Source organism: Euphorbia lathyris, chromosome 4 (assembly GCF_963576675.1).
Source record: "Euphorbia lathyris chromosome 4, ddEupLath1.1, whole genome shotgun sequence".
Taxonomy (NCBI): Eukaryota; Viridiplantae; Streptophyta; class Magnoliopsida; order Malpighiales; family Euphorbiaceae; genus Euphorbia; species Euphorbia lathyris.
Window position 1 is genome coordinate 40,709,275 of NC_088913.1, and position 21,015 is coordinate 40,730,289.

Genomic DNA, 21,015 nt, shown 5'->3' on the forward strand with positions numbered 1-21,015 from the left:
CCGTAAATCATTATATGGCCTTAAACAGTTGTCTCGCATGTGGCATGAGAAGCTCACTGAAAAACTGGTCTTTTTTGGTTTGTGCGAGGCTAAAATAAACAATTATTTGTACTACTACCTTAAAGGATTTGTGCGGCTCTACTGTCTTATATATGTGGATGATTTGTTGTTTATCGGGAACTCTTCTTCTCTCATTCGGCAACTTATGTCATTCTAGGAAGGCAATTTTGCGATTAGGAACCTAGGGTAGGTTCATTATTTTCTGGATGTTGAGGTGGATTGGTACAAGGATGCTCTCTTTCCCCATCAAACGAAATATTATGCCTCTATTTTATCCAAGGCTAAAATGGCGGACTCTCAGCCTGTGTCAAGCCCGACTATAACCCCGCGAAAAAATTTCAGTTGGCCGATGGGATCATGTTTCCGATCCTTCATTGTATATGCACATTATGAGTAGTTTGTCGTATCCCACATCTACACGTCCATATATTTCCTTTGCAATAAATAAAGTGTGTTAGTTTATGCATGCTCCCACTAACATTCCCTAGAGTGCGGTGAAATGCATTTTTCTAGAGGTCATGTACATGGGTTGCACTATTTTTTTATGCAGATTGGGGTGGTTGCAAGGATGGTCGGTAGTCTACAAGTGGCTTTATTTTTGTTTTACGGAATCGTTATTGCCATAGTCATCTCTTCTATTAAGGCTGAATATTGTTCCATTGTCACTGCCACTTCTAAGTTTAGCTGGATTCAAATGTTGTGAAAGAAATAAGCTTTCCTTTGACTGAGCCACTTATTTTATGGTGTGATAATCTTAGTGTGGTTTATCTCTCAGCTAATCATGTTTTTCATAACTCTAATAAGTATTTGGAAAATGATTTCTAATTTGTTCGAGATCGAGTGTGTTTCAAGGCACTTGTGGTTCGTTACATTTTCACTGAAGATCAAATTCTTGATGTTTTTACCAAGCCTTTAGGGTGGACTCACTTTTAATTCTTACGAGACAAGCTTATAGTTCGTACACGACCTGTACATCTTGAGGGGAGTGAATATTACTTGTATTAGAAGTATTCCTTTTTTTTTTGATAATTAAGCAAATTTCATTAGATAACCAAATTGGATACATCAGATACAACAGCAGAAAAGTAAGATTGTGGAAAGTCTTCATATTGAAGATCTTTGTGAATACATTGTTTGGCTTGTAATGCAAGAAGATGGGCGGGCATGTTTGCCAGTCTATTTTCATGAAGTATGCTCACTATATTCAATCCCTTGGAGATCACCTGAATGTCGTCTAGAGTACTCCCTAGCCAGTTAATGCACTCGATCTGTCCTTTGAGAAGATTTACAGCTTCAAGAGAGTCTGATGCCACTGTTATACAATTCAGACTGGCTCTTCGAATGGCGGAGATCCCATTAAATATCGCTCGGAGTTCGGCGTGGAGAGCACATAGGGAGGGGCCAAGTGACCCACCGCCTGCAAGGAGAACTGAGCCCCTATTGTCCCGAATAACAAACCCGAATGCACTTTGATTATTTATTGGGTCAAAAGCTGCATCACAGTTGAGTTTGAGGACACCCGGTGGGGGGGGCTTCCATTGAACTTTTTGAGTCGGTGAAGTGTGAGCGGCGCCTAAGATTAGTTCCTGGCTATTCTGATGTTTCTCCAACCCAAAATTAATGTTTGAGATGCAGTTCATAGCTTTTACCACCCCTAACCTTTTATCCCCGTGAGTTGTTCGATTACGTTCATACCACAAGATCCATAGTACTTTGCATACCTCAGCCATCTCCATCTTGGTTGTCTGAAGGGATATATTGGAAAACCATTCCAAAGTTGAGGAGCCGGCGACTTTGTGTGGATTGAAACAGAGATTGGAGCTCTTCCAATAATACTTAGATATGTGGCAGTCCCTAAAGAGATGGAGTAGTGATTCGAGCTTTTGTCCACACAGTTGACACTCAGGGTGCACTGGAATGTTCTTATTGCTTAATGCTTCTGCACATGGGAGGGTGTTATTTAGCATGGACCAGATTGTATGAAGAATTTTTGGTGGTAACTGGAGCTGCCACAAGTAATTCCAGATTGATTTTGAGCTATCGGATGTCGATGCTCGTCCTCCCCAATCGGAGCATAAGGTTGAAGAGAGTCTATAACCTGTTTTCACTGTGTAGTCCCCCCATTTTGAGTGATTCCAAAAGACCGAGTCAGCCATTCTTCGTTTACTTAGAGGGAGTCGTAGTATAGCTGAGGCAGTGTCTCTAGCAAAACAGTAATGGATTAGATCTGTCTTCCATGTGAATGTATCATAATCGATGAGGCTGGATACCCAATTAGAAGGGGGGTCATGAAGGACTTGAAGAGGTCTGTTGCATGGAACATTCGGGATCCATTTCTGAGTGAACATATCAATTGATTGACCATTACCAACCCTCCAACAGCTGCCTTCCACAATAATATGTCGTATCTGCATTAGACTTCGCCAGACGAAGCTAGGGACATAACCAACTTTTGCAGACATCACCTCGTTTTGGGGAAAGTATTTGTGTTTGAAAACTTGGCTACATAGAGACTCCGGATTGCGGATAATACGCCATAGTTGTTTTGCTAGGAGTGCTTGGTTGAAAGCATATAGGTTCCGAAAGCCTAGTCCTCCATCCTGTTTGGGAAGACATAGTTTGTCCCATCGGACCCAATGGATTTTTCGCTCTTTTGTAGTGTTATTCCACCAAAATTTAGCCAAAATTTGTTGGATCTCGGCACAGAATGATTTCGGCAGAAGGAAACAACTCATAATGTATTGTGGAATTGCTTGAGCTATAGATTTGATAAGAACTTCTTTGCCACCTCTTGAGAGCCACTTCTCTTTCCATCCACCTACTCGCTTGCAGATTCTATCCTTAAGAAAGCCAAAAATGGATTTTTTTGATTTTCCTACAATTGCAGGGATGCCCAGGTATGTTGAGAACTGGTGGACTTCCTTGACTCCAAGGCACTCAGTTAGTGCACGTCTTTTATCAGCATTTACCTCGGAGCTGAATGACATCTCAGTTTTGTCAAAGTTGATCCGCTGACCAGATGCCTTCTCATACTGTTGTAGGATACTCTTAAGCTTCACACACTCGGTAACTGATGCACGACAAAAGATTATCGAGTCATCTGCGAAGAACAAGTGGGAGATGGACAGACTGCTCTTGCTAATTCTGATACCGTGGATAGACCGGTTAACTTCAGCTCTCCTTATCAATGCTGAAAGCCCTTCTGCACAAATTAGAAACAAATAGGGCGATAGAGGATCTCCCTGACGAAGACCCCTTGTTGGTTTAACGTAACCTTTCTGAGCCCCATTTATAAGGAAAGAGAAGGATACTGAAGATAAACAGTTCTGAACCATATTAATCCATTGTGTTGGAAAGCGCATAACAGTCATCATACCTTTGAGGAAAGACCATTCTACCCTGTCATATGCTTTGCTCATGTCTAGCTTTAGGGCACATGCTCCTTTCTTCCCCTTAATTCTGTGTTTCATAGAGTGGAATAAATCAAAAGCAATTAGAGCGTTGTCGGTGATAAGGCGACCTGGGACAAAAGCGCTTTGTGATTGGTGAATGATGGATCCCAAAGAGACCTTAAGTCGATTAGCAAGTGTCTTGGTGACTAGTTTATAAATCACATTGCATAGGCTTATCGGTCGAAGGTCCTTCAGATTGTTGGGATTCTTTTTTTTGGAATTAGTGTTATGAGGGTATGATTCATGCCAGGGGGGAGGTGCATACCGTTGAGAATATTGAGCACAAGTTTGACCGTTTCTTCTCCAACAACGTCCCAGAAAGCTGTGTAGAACATTCCTGACATGCCATCTGGTCCCGGTGCTTTCGATCCGTCCATTTGTTTGAGAGATTCCACTACCTCCTTAGCCTCAAAGGGTCGTGATAAGTTGCGAATATGTTCCTCTGAGAGGAACAAGTCCACTGCCTGTAGGATATCATCTGGAGCTTCAGGTTGAAATGTATGGTCAATTATTAAGAGTTAACTTTTAAGGTTGACATGAACATATTAGTTCACTATAAGAAAATTCGTTATCACTACGGAAAAAGTATAAAACTTCCATTTGATTTTATGGATTTATATTAATAGGTACCTAACCCTCTAAATTTGTAACTTTTTTTCACCTGGTCCCCTCAACTTAGGGGACAACCTCTCAACTCCCTCAACTCTCCAAAAACATCACATACAGCCCCTTACACCCCTATTTTCGGTCAAAATATTGACCCGTGTAGAAAACGCACTTGACTGTTGACCACACCAATGCCACGTGTCATTTTTTTATTAAATTTTTCCATTGAGACCTGCTCGGCGAGCAACTACCAGAGATGAATTTCGATCAGAATTCTTATACCAGAATGGAAAATTTTAATAAAAAAATGACACGTGACATTTGGTGTGGTCAATAGTCAAGCGTGTTTTCTACACGTGTCAATATTTTGACCGAATATAGAGGTGTAAGAGGTTGTATGTGATGTTTTTGGAGAGTTGAGGGGGTTGAGAGGTTGTCCCCTAAATTGAGGGGGCCAGGTGAAAAAAAGTTGCAAGTTTAGAGGGCTGGGTATATATTAAGCCTATTATATATTGAATTTATTAAAAATTAGATAAAAATATAAAACTTCAACGTGGTTTAATGGATTTATTTTTTGGAAAAACATAATATCCATATCTATATATATTAATAGAAGATTTTACATTTCACAGATATATACACTTTGTCAAAAACAAAGTAAACATAGCATTTACCTTTTATCATTGATAGTATAAAACATTATATTGGGATATACTGTAATTTTTCTTATTAGTTTTTAATAATATATTTTTTGTTATTGTTTTTTTCAATAAGTTGTAAAATCATTTAATGATAATTGATAATTTTTTATATTTTTTTATAAAAAGCTATTTAGATTTTTTTTTTTTTTTGAGGAACTACTATTTAGATTTTTAATATGGGTAGAGTACAGGAAGAGTTGAATACACGAGAAAATTAAAAATGCTAATTAATTAAATTTTATAAGAACATAAAGTTAAATTAGAAAGATTAAGAGACCATTTAAGAAATTAATATTAAAAAAATATTTAAATTATGTAATTTATACAGTTAATATACTTTTTTTTTTACTAACATCATTATCATGTCATAAAATCTTCCACATTATCAAGCTAACACGTAAAAAAAATCAAATTATTCATTGAATTATAACACATCAACAAGGTCAATGTCAATGAATCAATATATCATGTTATTAAAGTTAACATATCACATCAATAAAGTTCAAGAAAAATTATAAAATTAGACTAATGGTAAAACCTATTTACATATTTAGGCCCATTTCATCACATGCTATCTAATTAGACTATTCACCTTCTACAATACCCATAACACCTCTATAACTACCCATCCTTGCCCATTCACTTCCTCCCTCGAACGGTAACATCGTTTTGCGATCGGTAAAAACGAATTTGCGATCGCATTTTCAACACCGGCGAAATGGCTAGTACAGGAAAGAAGAATGTAGATAAGGTGGACGAGAAACAGAAGAAGAAGGTATGTGATTTACTTGACTAATTTTGAGTTTTTATATATATATTGTGGGGTTATGTAATAATGTTTATATATACATTAGTGATTTTCTGGAGTAATTTTGACTGTATGCATGTGAACCATGCTTAGTAGGGGTCTGTTCGTTCCAAAATGGTCTGAGAACTACAGCGGACTATGCTCGCAAATTTTGAATACGCATTGTATTTTGTAAAATGCGATCGCATTTTATGAATCCCCATCGCATTTCGTAAAATGCGATCGTATTTTATGAATTTGAATCACATTTCGTAAAATGTGATCGTATTTGAGCTAAAACCCTACCGCAAATGCGATCCAAAAGGAGAAAATGCGTTTCGCATTTAGTTCTCTAGATCGCATTTTACTCAAATGTGATTATCGCATTTGCTTAATTGGATCGCATTTGCTTGTAAGGGTAAGGAGGATGGAGCGGGTGATACATATCAGGACGATAATGAAGAAGAGGGTGAAAGGTATCAAGAGGGTGATGGAGTTGATGAGAAAGATATGCCATCCCACGATGTCATATCTGAGATCTGTACTTTGTTCGTCGAACTTGACCAAATCTGTGAGCTTGTTATCTAAACTTGAAACCTTTTTATCCATTGATTCAAATTGACCCCTACACCACTCTTGGTGTTCAACGAACAAAGTACGGATCTCAGATATGACATCGTGGGATGGCATATCTTTCCAAGATACGATGTCATATTTGAGATCCATACTTTGTTCGTCGAACACCAAGAGTGGTGTAGGGGTCAATTTGAATCAATGGATACAAAGGTTTCGGATTTAGATAACAAACTCACGGATTTGGTCAAAGATGTACGGACCTTAGAGGACAAGGTTCGTATCTTGGAAGGTTTGGGATGGGAGGATGCTGAGGTACTTACTTTATTGTTTTTTGAATTCTATCTAATTGACAGTGGGAAGACGAACATGGACAATGTGTTGAGCAACCATTGCTTCTTACAGATAGTCTTGATGTAGCTATCACTGAAGAAAAGAGACGTATAAAGAAACGACGACCTTTGCTGCAGTCCCCGTATACTGCTTACGATACTATAAAGGCAAAAAAGATCAAGCAAATGGAGAAAGTCCGTACTATTTTAGGCCCGGGCAATTTAATCGATCCGAACTTGCAAGAGGAATACACGAAATGGAAATTGGTGCACGTGATAGTTTGAGAGTTGTTCCTGGCATTATGTTAAATCCGGATGTTGACTGGTTCACCTTGTTAGACACTAGACCTAATTGGGTTAAGGGAGATGTATGTTATTGATATTGTTATCGTTATTGATATCGTTATGTTTATTATTTTTATTGTTTGTTTGGATGTATCAGCACATCAATGCATTTTTTTGGTTAATGAAGCATCGTCAACATGATATGGTTAATGTTTGTTCGGATTGGACTGTGGTTGATGCATTTGTGACGGGATGGTTACGGTAAAAGTTGGTGTCCAAATCTTTGTACCTTGACCCGGGTACAAATATGAGCAATTATATGTTGATATTGTTAATGGGGCCGTGAAAGATGCTTATTTGAAACCTTTGAAGGAAATTCGAAGGGTAGTTATGCCATTTAGCATCGACAATCAACATTGGATATGTGGTGAGCTTAATTTGGCAGAGGGGCATCTCTGTATATTCGACAGCCTACATACATACTGTAATAAGGAGAAAATGGCCAAATTTTTGGAGCCACTTCTCATTGCCATTCCTAGGATCATGCAACAAGCCGGATATTACGGACCAACTCCAACCAACGTACCAATGATTCGATGGAGCAGGGTAGCTAGAGTGCCACAGCAGGAGTGTCAATCTAATGATTGTGGTGCTTTTACGTGTACTTTTGCACAGTATTTGTCCGAGGGTCGTGAGTTTGATTTTAGTGGAACTGACAGTGTTTATTTTAGGAATCGTATAACTGTAGAGTTATTTCATAGTACTTTATTAGACTATTAGACTGGTGTATGTATGCATTTTGTGTGAATATTGTATGAAATAGGTTGAAAGTGCATGAAATTTGTGTTGAAATTGTATAAAATGTGATCGCAATTGTTCAAAATGCGAAATGCATTTATGGTTCTGAATCGCATGTGTTCAAACTGCGATCGCAATTGTTCAAAATGTGAAACGAATTTATGGTTCTGAATCGCATTTTGTCTAAATGCGATCACAATTGTGTAAACGCGAAACGCATTTGACAAATTGCGATTCATAAACACCCATATAATATATTTGAAATTGAGTGAAATTAATTGAAACTAAATGAAATTTGTGTTGAAACTAATTTAAATTGGGTGAAACTAATTGAAAATGAGTTCAATATTACATTTAATGTAAACATTGGGATGCCCTAGAGATCGAAGAACTTGGTATATCACTAGGCGGCCGTGATGTATTCGGTACAGGGCGATGACAATTCAAACGATTATGTCCAATAATTCCGCACTGACTACATCTTCTGGGAATTACATCTTCACCTTGGGATGGTCTTCTATTTTGACTTCTCGGTCGTCCAGCTGATTGATTTCCAATTATAGGGGGAGTACCTTCATAGGGTTCTCACACATCTTCCATTCGGACTGGTGTCCAACTGGATATATAGACTCCGCATAAGCCAATTTCAGTGTATCATTTTTGTAATATTTATCAACCCACTGATATGCACTCGTTAACCTGAACTCCAATGCAACTCTACACACGTGTCTACATGGGCACCCAGATAGTTGCCATTTTTTACATGTGCATGTTCTTGACTCTAAATCAACAATTCCACCCTTGTTTTGATCGCGAATCTCAAATGTGTGATTGTCGATTCCACGAAACGAACAAGTAACTGCTTTTTGTACATGTCGGCTCATCTGAACTTCGGCCCATTCTGTCAAGTACAATGTCCGTTCTACTGAACAATAAATACATTATGTTAGCTCTGCATTTAAGCATGACATAACCGAAAATAAATTTAAATCGTTACTTGTCGCATTTCGCCTAACTAAGGAGATGCTCTACATCTCGAGTTTATCCTTCTTTCCTTTGATCTTTTTTCATCTGATGCCTAATATTGCAAATAGTGAGGGCACGAACTTCTGTATAATGAGCATTATTGGCTAAAATATACTACTTTCTCTTATCGAGTTTTTGTTCCTCCCGCCCAAATGGATGCTGGTTATTCTGTCTCCTATGGCTCGAGCTATGGGCATCATTTATTTGTTCATGAGATTCCCTCTTACCATTGACTTGTCTTCCTTTTCCTCTTGGATAGATTCCGTCTTTTATGGCTCGAGCTATGGCATTTTATATCGTTATAGGGGACGAAACTCTGGCTCATAGCCATCAACTCCTCAAAAGTATGAGGCATGTCTATGTAACACTTTTGTTTCAAAGGTTCATAAGTTGTACCTTTTTCTAGGGCATCTAGGGAAACCTCTACATTTAAAGATTTAATGAAAGAGGCCATTTGATGAAACCTCGTGAGTTAATCTAGAAGAAGTTTTGTAAACCGTTGTCAAACATTGTGAAGGTCAGTACTTATTCTCTGAGCTTCCAATGCTCCCACGAATTAAGTCGTGTATATATCCTTCAAATATCGAAATGAATCTACAAATATTATCGCCATCTCCTTGTACCACCCATGTGCCACTCCTAATAGGGTGGTGGGGAAAAACTTACGTTGTATAGCATCCTCTTGAGTGTACAAGTTCATCATGCTCATGAATGTCATGTAGTGCTCATTTGAATCTTCTACACCAAAATAAGGAGGGAGACGGAGAGTTTCCAAATGAGGTGATAAAAGAGTGTCAATAATGCATTGTGAATGGAGAGTATGAGATGGTATATGATAGCCCACCATTCCATCAAGCACTTTTTTTATGTAGAAAACATTAAAATAATACTTCTCACGATTCTCATGTTGAAGTTTTCTAAGTGTTTCCCTTGGGGCTAACATCATCTAAGACTTGTTTTTCTTTCTTCTGTCGAGTGCTTTGTTTCTCAGGCAAAGAATTATCACTGCCACTCTCATCATGGCTTTTCAGCCTATCCCCCCCCCCCCTCCTTTCTCGTATTTAGGGAAGGATGTCTTGTCTTTTATTAGATAAGCCCATAATTATTGATTCTCTTATTGTAATTATAATTGGATCTATGTCATCTCGGCTTGAGTCTCTTGCATTTTTTGCAATGTAGTGAGTAGCATCACATTAGAATCTGTCGTGAAGTTTGGAGTTATATCGAGTTCTCGATAACTCGAGGTCTTGTTGGTCATTGTTTGAGATTTTTTTCTCTCCCCCTATTATGAGATCTACTGCATTTTTTGGGTCCTCGAATTGAGGAATGGATTTCTTTCGACTAATATCCTCAGAAAGTTGCATGTTCATGTTTTTGGAAAATGTTTCGAGTTGTTCGGACTGAAGATCTAGAGATCGTGGAATAGGTTTCACACTCATTGTACCAAACATTGAGTCCAGTCCAACTTTCAAGTTGACTTCCTTAGCTGCTTGTTGACTTATGCTAGGATGAACCTAACTCTGATACCAAAAGTCCGTAATGAGAGTAAAGAAAGTGAAAGCATAAATAGTACCTATTTATAAACTTACACTAGTGCGGAAATATCATTTTACTCATTGCCTAGTCTCCTTTATCAGTGAGTTTTTTTTAGAGTTGAATGATCTCTAAAAAAAGCGAATTGAATTTTTATTTTCTTAAGACCAATAATATTTAGAATTGTTGAATTATTGGTTTATTAATATTTTATATTTATATAAGATGCAGAGGGTGGAAGAAGCATTTGTAATGGCAAAGAATAGAAGTAATTTAGAAAAAGAATGAAAGAGACAATTAATATTAATGAAGTAGGACCTATGAACATGATAAGATCTACTAAAAAGCAAGCAATGTCATAATCAACTAGACAATCTAATTTTTGTTTTTGAAAATCTTGTATTGCACCACAAATTCAACTTAAATGTGTGAAACCTTCCAGACCCATCAAATTCTTTCAAAGCTCTTTTACTTAATTACTTCCTCCATCCACCAACAATACACTAATTAATATTCTAATAGACTATGGACCGTCTTATTTTCACACTTGATGTACTTTTAAATTAGAAAATTTTAATTGCTTATATGATACGAACAATTATTATTTTTTTCGAAAAAAATAAAAAAAAATAAAAAGAGAGAATATTAGTTAAGTTTGTTGTGTGTACCAAGTTAGTTAGTTACATAGGTCCTTGATATAAAGGAGATTAAGTATTGTAGCAATCTATCTTGAAGAATAAAATTCTTTGTATCTTATTTCATTTGATATGCTCATTTCTCATTTTTTAATCTTTCTTCAAGATCCTTGGAATATCTTCAAAAGATAGAATCTGTCTATTTTTTTAATATTGTTGGAAACCATTTTTTCTAAAATGATTTTTTTTTTTTGCGTGTTCTTTTTTTCAATTACTCTCAACTAAATTACTAAAGAGTTTAAAAGACAGAAAAAAAAAAGATGAGAATAAATCTCTTATTTGAATCGAAAAAAGATATCTGCAATTTGTAGCAATTACAAACACAGTAATTTTCACTTGGTCAGTGATGGAGATTAAAAGCATCGTAAGGCTTAGATTCATCCATTGTAGATCTAACGGTGACTGACCAAATTCACTTGGTCAGTGACTGACCAGGTGAAAATCACCGTTACAAACATAAAATAGAGAAAAGAGTGTAGATGAGTCGACAACAACATTCATATAATTACTGTAACTAAACCAAAATGTGCTAATAAGCTAATTGCCTAATCAGCGCACTAATATCTCAACGTCTATCCCTCACTTTAGGAGTGTTATAGAAAACAATCCTAACTTGAAGAATATTGGCTTTATATGTGCACTGGACAAGTTCATTTACTCGCCAAGAACTTGTCTGCTATATACCATAACACAAGCACCCAATGCTTAAGATCCTTGTGATTGAGTTTGAAATAGAGACTTTGCCAGTTTACAACTCTAATAGGAAGTATATTAATTAAATAAGTAGCATGTAATATAGATTGAAAAAGCATAGCCCTCCCTAGGTGTCTCAGCCAAAAATTGATGTTTTCTCCATTCTTCCTAGGTGTATGAATGCAGGACTTCTGGTGTGTATTATACCAAACTGCTGGAATCCTGTTTCCATTGTCTGTTCAAACTTTGTAAATCACAACAATGAATTTTGTTATAACCAATTGAAAATATTATTGTATTAACAATGGGACTTCATCTTTTGTACTGACAAAAAAAAAATCCACGTGATCTGTGTAAACATCCACCATAGTGAGCATATATTTAGCAGAATCAAGTTTTCCTGGCAGAGTCTTGGTAGCCAACCACAACATAACAGAAATGACCCAAGGGTCCTTTAGATTGATATCTGAACCATAGAGATCCTACCATATCCTATATTGGATATCTCCAGGCCCCGAAATCCTGCAATAAATGCACAAAAGTTAGGAGGCAACTAAAAGCCTATCCAGTATAAATGAAATGAAAGAAAAAGATGCCTCTCAGACCTTCCTCTTTCCTTTATCCTTACAAGTCTTGGTTCTAGATTTGGCAAGTCTCTTTGGGGAGAAAAAATGGAATCCGAATTGAGGGGATGCGACGCGGGTTCTGCCATATCAACTATGGATTCAAGGGTTACATTGGTGATAGGAACTAGTGTGGGAGCACCTGTCATTACCTCTAACAACATATCTGCAAAGGGAGCTTCCATGATTTAAACTCATGTGAAAGGAGGACGAAAATAAGATATATATAGAAGGAAAGAAAGGAGATACATGATTCATGTTCAACTTCGGTATAAAAATGGGATCCTCACTTCTATGAATCCCATTCCACCAAAGGTTTGCAAAATCCAATCAACAACAGGAGACGAAAAGTAGCAATAACTCCCTTAAGGAACTGCATTCCAAGGCGTTTAAATGTTCCTTCAGCATGTTGCTAAATATCTGTCTCGGACCTCACTAGGTAGGGAAATTTGTTCACTTATCCTTCTGGATGAAGACAAAACTAGTTGCCCAACTCCTCAAGGGTGCAGTCAGGTACTCGAAGAGACGAAAAATCCTCTTTCTTGTAGAGATTCAGAAAATTCTTCAGTACCCTTCCTGATTGGAGGAGCAAAGGAATGAAATAGCCATATGGTGAAAGGAGGCTTATGTTGCAACAGAGCCAGTGGAGGGCAGTGAGTTCCCTCCAAACATTGGGATGGAGCTGTGTCGGACAAATATCGAAGTGCCTAAGCACGGAGGACACTGGGTTGGGCAGTGGATACAAAAAGCCACCAATTTTTTTTTTGGCTATACAACGTGAAGTATCCCTCGGGAGCCCAGTCCGCCCTCTTGTCTTTACAAGGAAGACTGATGATGCATTGGCTTAGCAAGGGAAAACGTGGGTTAGATGAATCCAATCCTGGGATGTGGCTATAGACACTGCATTTCTTATTGAGGGATCTGTCCACCAAGACCTCATGTCATTTTAAGGCGACAAGAACATACATAGGGTATCTATAATCTAAAAGGATCTCTTGGGCGCTGTCAAGAGCTTTTGACAAATCAGAAGATCCACCACTAGAGACCTCTTCCATGAAATCAACGATGACCCCAGGCCTGACTTGAGCATCAGAGTATCCCTCACCTGGAAACCGACCAAGTTTTTCTTTCATTGTCCTAATCGAATCATTACCGGATCCTGTTCTAGCATTAGGCAGATCCATAAAAAGACGGAATCTTACACTGTATTATCAACGCCATTGACACAAAGTCGGGATACAAATCTTCAACAATATGTCGAGATCATGGATGAAAGAGATCTATCTATTCAGAACTAGATGAATATGCTCAGGAGCTGGAACCCAAGTTAATTTCTTAACTTCCAACGAAGATCATTGGATGAGTATAACCGAGCTTAGTGATCAAACGATACATCTCACTTGACAGTGAGCCCCTTACTGTTACAAGTAAACCATTTTTTTGTTTTTCTAACTTTTGCGTAAAGTTAATGGTTAAAAGACTTGAATACTTTAATCCAGCAAATTTCACACTAAAGTCATTCTATACGGGCTTGAGTAGTAAGAGTATCAGCTCGTTTAAACTAGAGGAATGAAAAAGCAGAATGAATGAAATTGCAATAGAGTTTATTCAATTGAAGCATACCCTGAATTATATCAAAAATAATAAATAAAAAACACATCATCAAGAAAGAACACAAATCAAATACTCTTTTCACATTGCAAACTCACATCTATACATTACAGGTCACTGTAACAATTTTGGACAGCTCTTGTTGATTTCCCAAATTTGACAGGAAAAGATTGTCCATAAATTTAATTTTCATGATTACAGCGCCTATACATGCTTCCCATCCATAATTATCTAAAACACCAAAAAAAAAAATCTATACAATTACACTCTGGATGATGTTTGATTTCTATGTACAGTGCACTCAAGGTGCAAAGAATCCTTGAAGCCATTTCTTAGAAATGATTGAACTATAGCATTTAATTTCTGTAAAAATGTCAAGGAAGTTTGTAATCAAATTAGTGCGATTATTCTGAATGAAACGAATACAAGAAATCAAGAGTTTTCTAACTTACACTTTATATATATATATATGGTGTGAGAATCGACTCAGAGTGCCTTGTAATCTTGCATCATATGTTGAGATTTTGAGGAGATGAGAGACAATATCCGCATCCTACAGATGAACATGCGATTAGACTCAACAGGAAAAAGTAAGAAATGAAGAAAGAGATCAATCATATGACTAGCAGTAAGGTCGCTTTCTCTGGCAATTTCAAGGTTCAGACATCTCTGCCTTCCTTGAATGTCATTTTAATCAAGCATCATATTGATTCAATGTGGATTAGGATTATTGAAATCTGACTGTGCTCGAGTGAGACCCGAAAATAGGCTGGAGAGGTTGTCAAACATGTCTAAGTCAGCATTTAAGCCGGTCAGAAGTCAAGTTCCATCCAATTAGACTTTGTTTGCTACATTAGTGCACATTTCAACTACTTTTACGTGAAGAGTTGAGGCACTCAAGTGTAGAAACAGCTTAAATTAGAGGACCACCAATTAGAGGGCAGGCCTTGGCGCAACGGTAAACGTTGTTGTCGTGTGACCAAGAGGTCACGGGTTCGAGTCTTAGGAGCGGCCTCTTGCCAAATAAATTGGTAGGGGAAGGCTTGCCCCCAGTACACCCTTGTGGTGGGACCCCTCCCCGGACCCTCGCGTAGTGCACCGGGCCGCCCTAGAGATTTCAAAACTTTAAGTTGTATGACAGACAAAAGTGCCTTTTCTGATAGTTTACAGTTTACTGCACACCATTAGCATGCTGAGATCCCAAATATTTTCAGCAAGAGTTGCTGCTACAAAGATAACTTACGATACTGTATCTGCTGCATAAAATATTGGAAGCCTTCCCAATCCAACACCTTTCCATTTCATTCTCTGAAGGAAGATATCTTGCTCCGCGCCTGTGCTGGTCGCAGTCAAAACAAACTGCCCAAGAAAATAAGAACACACATGCTTATTAGGAAAATTTAATGACAAATAGCTCATTAACCACAAAAGGAAACAAATTACTTACCAGTGGGAAAAGTATGGCCATGACACCATAGCTTACAAGAGAGGAGAAGAAGAAAATAGCTAGAACACAAGGGCTTCCTGCAAAGCCAACAAAGAAATATAATGTCCGTGCTACCCATAGACGCGTTTCACTATGCAGCACCAACACAGATACGAGTACAGAAAATGGCATTTTTAGAAAATATGAGATATGGGTACGGCGGGGACACGCCAAATTATATATATATATATATATATATATATATATATATATATTACATTTGTAATAAAAATAATTAAAAGATATGTAAATATATAAACCATAAATAACATTCATAATTCATTAGTTCAGAAAAAGTAAACATTTAATAATTCAAACTATTTAAACTACCAAAACTAAAACTAATCTAGAACAGTTTCAAGCACTTCATCAATTTCTTCTTCATCTACAAACACCAATAACTCAAATTCTGGTTGATCAAGAGATAGATTGGCAATCTCAAGGATCCTTGACCATCTAGTTTAGATGTTTAGTTTAGTTTATCCTTTTTTGTGAAGTTATTTAGAAAAGAACCCTATATTTTACATAATTAACTGAAGGATATGTGTCCCAGCTTTCCCCAGCTTTAAAAAAAGGGACAAAAGATTTGGTGTGTCCGACACACTTATGTTAACCTCTTAGAAGTGTCGGTGCTTCATAGGCATTCCAAATGCACGTATGAAGTCTATACCAATTTTTATGCACTGTGTTCAACAATGAAGATATGAGGCAAAAACACAACAGTGATGATTTCCCGATTCTTCAATTTACATTATTAAGTACCAAATGAAGAATTCAAGTGCACAAGACCTTTATTATATAGTGGTGGGATAAAATTATGAAGTCACGTGAAAAATGGACTTCAGAGAAAAACTATTTTACCAAAACCAGCAAAGAAGGCCCAGTTCGATTCAAAGAAGTCTAGCCGTCTGTCAAGGGACACTTCAGACAAATTCCACTTGTACCTAAGTTCGAAAGAAATAATTAGAAATTATCCATTCAGTGATGTGCAAGACATCAAATAGCAGATCCACATTTTCACCTACTCGAAACAGTAGTAAGCATACATCCAGGAAAGAAGTATGAAATTGATTGCTTTCCCTATGTATGGTATCACTCCAGTAGCATATACCTGCATATAGTTATCATGCAAACCAGAAAGTAAGTAAAGTGGAACCCAGTTCATTGCAAGCCAAAAGGTAAATCTGCTGATAAAAGTTGGGTTTGAAGAAAGAGCTCTTCCAGAAGCTAATGATAGCATGAACAAAGAGAATACTAGATTGAATTGTTTATGAGCTGGTGTATTCAAACGTATACCATACCTCTAGGAAGAAGAAGCTCAAAAGCAGTATAGAGTAGACCTGCTCTCCAATTCCAATCATAATACTGGGAAAAAAATTACACAACAAAAATGAACTGGTACTACCTACTTCGAAGCATGGTTTTAAATTTAAAAAGGAAAAGTGAGTAAAGCAGGGAAAAATCAATTTCAGAGAATCCATACCCTCCTAGACCAGCATGCTTTTCTGTTGGCAGTGTTGTGTCTGATGATGTTGTTGGTGTCGCATTCTGGCTTGTGGGTTCCACAATATTATGTTCGTTTCTTCCCATTGCATCATAACCAAATTTAGCAATTTCATTGTACCTTGATTAAGATTAATGCAACAGAACAGATGAATAACAACACTTCCATGAGAAGCACCCTTTATTCAGATATAAATGACCACAAAAATGGTGATGATGCAATTCCGAATTCATGATCAATAGCACATAGTGAAAACATATTCTCTCGAGATAGGAAGATGTAATATCTTACATCAGAAGTAGAAATAATGTCTAGAATAAAATATAAGGTTATCTACATACATCTCAATCTTCAACAGATGGCTATAGTTACCAAGCTAAAACAACTGAGTTGAAGTACAGAAAATGACAATAGCAAAGGTAAAACAGAAAGAGAACAATACCACATAGCACTTAGAACGATGCTGAATACATACATTGGATAGAACCAAAATACCTGCATGCAATGAGCAGTAAATCAATAGATTGCTAACATTAAGCCTTGAAGACTCACAGAAATACTTTGAACATAATATCAAAACAAATGAACATTCTTTTTGCATATTGAATGCAACAGAAGGGAAAAAGAATACCATCACATTAACTGTATCAATAAATTTGAGATTTAGGGAGATGCGTCTCAATCTTGCGTAAAGAAAGGAAAGAGCATAGCTGTATAAACAAATGCATTTCCAGAACTGGGAATGATGCAAACATGAGGGTTGATGAAAAAAAACTGAAAACTACAGATATCCAAGACTGTCCTATTTTTCTTGCATCTGAACCACTCAGGACATGACGTAGCTTTCACCAGCCAGCCCTTAGTTCCCGTTTTTTGGGTTTATATGCTGCTGGTGCATGGTTCTGTCTTTGAATTCTGTTCAATTTAACGAGCCAAAAGCATCTTGGTGAATTCATGTTTGTCAAGATCGTATCACCACAGAACTTTGTGGACCTATTATCCAGTATGTCATGTAACTGGGACTTAAAGAAAGACCTTATTGACTAAACAAGTTTTCAAGTCCACTTATAGAACGAGAGATACCTATATGGCTAAAATATAATGTCTTAAAACACTACGGAGACCAGCTAGGTTACACATGCAGCGACTATAAATCACAAAAACAACATATGTCAAAGGGTGGTTCGGCATTTTTAATATATTTATGGGAACTCTGTGTCTATGCTATGATTAGGAGAAAAATATACTCTTTGAAAAACAAAGCAAGTACTATGGACTAGCAGATAAGGATATATTTTGGCTAAAGAAATTGCAGTTGCATCCACTATCAACTAACAAATTTTGTGTATTTACTTTTTACTCAAAATTTCATGATGGATTACAGATTTGGGTATATAGATCTTTCTGAACCCCTTCAGTTGAACTTTGTAAGTACTTGTCCCTCAATATTAGATCCTCAATTTGATGTTTGTAGACCTCCCTAAAAAGACTGAAATATGTTCTTCAGGATGCAACTATGAAACATATTCTACTTTTGGAACAAAAATTAAGGAGCACATACACATAAAGAGACGGTTAACTTCGTGGAATTTACAGAAGTGAGATCATGAAAATGATCCACATACTCACATAAAAGAGTTGTATGAGTCCCGAGCGCAAGAAGGAATGAAGTTTTAGAATGTTCCCATATGAAGATATTTCTTGAGAGCTAATATTTGAGACCTGACCAGGTAGTATCCATTGTAATGTTGGAACGACAACTGAATGTAGGACAAATATACTGCATGGAAGAAAAGATCACAACATTTTAACATAACATCATTACCCGTTTTGATCACATGAACCTTAATGATCATGTAATATTTGGTCATTCACCATTAGCCTTAGGCTTATTAGAATCCTAAGGCGGAGATTCAAAACATCCTAAGACTTAAATTTATTAAGCCTAGATTTAACAATGAATGACCAAATTCATTTGGCCATTAAGGTCCATGTGAACACTACTGATATCATTACATTACATGCACGATATAAGAAATAGTGTCTAGAAGCCAAACAGAAATGTCATAAACAAAGTAAGTGAAGTGTACAACACAATAATAGAAAACCAGAAATATTTTTCTTGCACCAAGTTATGGTTATATTCTGTTCTGATAAGACGTACATAGATATTAATGACATCAACAGTGTTACTTATTGGTGGCCTAGAAGGGAAAGATATAGTAGCAGTATTGCTATGTCCACAAGTTATACTAAGCTGGCTCTTATACCAGTATGATGATCTTTGACATGGTAATCAAGTTAGCACGCATAATTCTGGGTATAGAACCAAAAAGGCTACCACAGCTTTGGACAATTCTAAAATGATTAACCAAGAGTTAATAGAAGAGTTCTTCATAACTACTTATGCATCTCAGATCAAACTAATGTGGAATTGACGTAGTACTCAAAACTCCCCAGACAGTCATAATAGACTCTCTCCCACTAAAATACGTAAAATCACCAGTGCAGGCTTATCAAGTGTGGTTTTGTTATATGTTGATAGGAAAAAGAAAGAAGGATTCTAATTCACCTCATTAATGCATCTACCATGCCTGAAGAGTTTCTGCTCAATAAATCTATCAAAATATACTAAATACCTCTATTTATCCATAAAAATCTAGCTCAATTTAGTCTGTGTTAAGCCAGGCCATGAAACCAATCAAACTATGATTACGAAAAATTAAATTTCAACTGTTCCTAATGAAACTGAGTAGTTAAAGTGTCAAGGAACTAGCCACTATAAGAATGATAAATGTAAACTTTACCAGGAAGAACTTAGAGATCACATTTAAATAATAATGCAGTTCAAAAAAGTTAAGTTTGATTTCTGTCATCGGAATGAGAAATAATTTAAAGAAACAAACTAGGTACTCTTAATCACTATACATTGTTCCATCAATTTGCAAAATTGAACTTAATGATGAGATTGTGAAAATTAAAGTAGAGCCGGGAAGAAAGCATACCTTCCTAAGAAGATGAAACCATTTAAAAGGAAACATTGCGCAGTTCTAATCAAAAGCTTTCTTGACCTGAAACCCACGATAAAAACAGCAATTATAACATTAATTCCAGATGAATTTCCATCAAGCAGAAGCTAAGCAAAACTCAAATTCCAGATTTGATATGATCAAACAAACGCATAGCAAAGTAATGTAATCCGAAGAAGAGAGAATACACAAGTAATAATAGCAAAAAAAGCAAACAGATTTTTCCAGACGGGTCTCTTTGTATTTGTCGTCAATCAAACATAAAGCGGATTTATAAGGAAAACGTGGAAAGCTGAGAAAATAAATATAAGGAAGAAAGAGAGAGAGAGAGAACCTGAGACAGAGAAGGACAACTCTGTGAAGGCAACATGCTTCCCTAAAACCTTCAATCCATAATAAAGATGCTTGCTTTACGTTGGTTGTCAACACTCTTATTAACGGCTTTGTTGTTTCCATCCTAGAGAGAGAGAGAGAGAGAGAGAGGAGAGAGAGTTAAAGAACAAATAAGCAAATCGGGCGAGCGAGGGAAAGGCAATGATAATGAGATTGTTGGGCTTTAATGGCTGCTTACACTTCCAGGCCCCAATTATGCTTACACTTTTCTTTTAAAGAAAAAAAAAATAAGGATTTTATGGGCGGGGATGGGGAAAAAAGGTATCCCGTCCCTGCGGGAATTTCTATTCTCAATTCCTAATAGAAGTTTCCGATTATTTTTCTTGATAATTGAATTTATAATTTTTATTATATTTATAATTTATAAGTCATATAAAATATTTTTTTTACTTTTTTTTTTGAAACAAAGATGAACATTCCTTAAACCAAATCAGCAACAATAGACTCCTGCAACCAATCCGGGGCAGAAAAAGACACAAACTCGCTAGTATTGGACAGGGCATGTCGTGCAACGACATGAGCTCCCTTGTTCGCTAGGCGTGGAGAGAAAGACACTTTATAATCGTGTCGGCAACTTAACAAAGACTTACAATCATGAATAATTGACCCATAAACTGACAAATCTGGATCAGACGAATTGACACTATTAACCACAGACAATGAGTCACTCTCAAACAAAACATTAATACAATTAAGAAAAATACACCAAAGCATTGCATCCCGAAGGGCTAAAGCTTCAGCTTCCCTGATATCTTCAACAATAGGGATTAGGCGACTACGGCACGCCATAAAAGAACCATCGGAGGATCTAAGCAAGGCTCCCACCCC

General features: G+C 36.9%; 1 protein-coding gene across 6 annotated transcripts; it reads right to left on the minus strand.

Annotated features, from left to right (window-relative positions):
• Positions 1–11,550: 11,550 nt before the first annotated feature.
• On the minus strand, positions 11,551–20,384 carry LOC136227442 (protein EI24 homolog). 6 transcript variants are annotated; one of them, XR_010688069.1, is made up of 13 exons: positions 20,129–20,331; positions 19,771–19,836; positions 18,395–18,545; positions 17,208–17,260; positions 16,745–16,885; positions 16,563–16,626; positions 16,287–16,372; positions 16,123–16,205; positions 15,223–15,299; positions 15,019–15,134; positions 14,228–14,328; positions 12,170–12,330; positions 11,551–12,063 (listed from the first exon to the last, which is right to left on the minus strand). XR_010688069.1 is itself a non-coding variant. In XM_066016109.1 (13 exons), the coding sequence occupies exons 2-12, from the start codon at positions 20,248–20,250 to the stop codon at positions 14,262–14,264; spliced, it is 1,026 nt and encodes a 341-aa protein (XP_065872181.1). In that variant the 5' UTR covers position 20,251; positions 20,366–20,384; the 3' UTR covers positions 13,827–14,138; positions 14,228–14,261. The 6 variants fall into 6 exon arrangements, 4 of the variants coding, with proteins under 4 accessions (XP_065872182.1, XP_065872181.1, XP_065872180.1 ...); XR_010688068.1 differs by having other exon boundaries at positions 12,147–12,330; XM_066016109.1 differs by lacking the exons at positions 11,551–12,063; positions 12,170–12,330 and adding exons at positions 13,827–14,138; positions 20,366–20,384 and having other exon boundaries at positions 20,129–20,251.
• Positions 20,385–21,015: the final 631 nt, after the last annotated feature.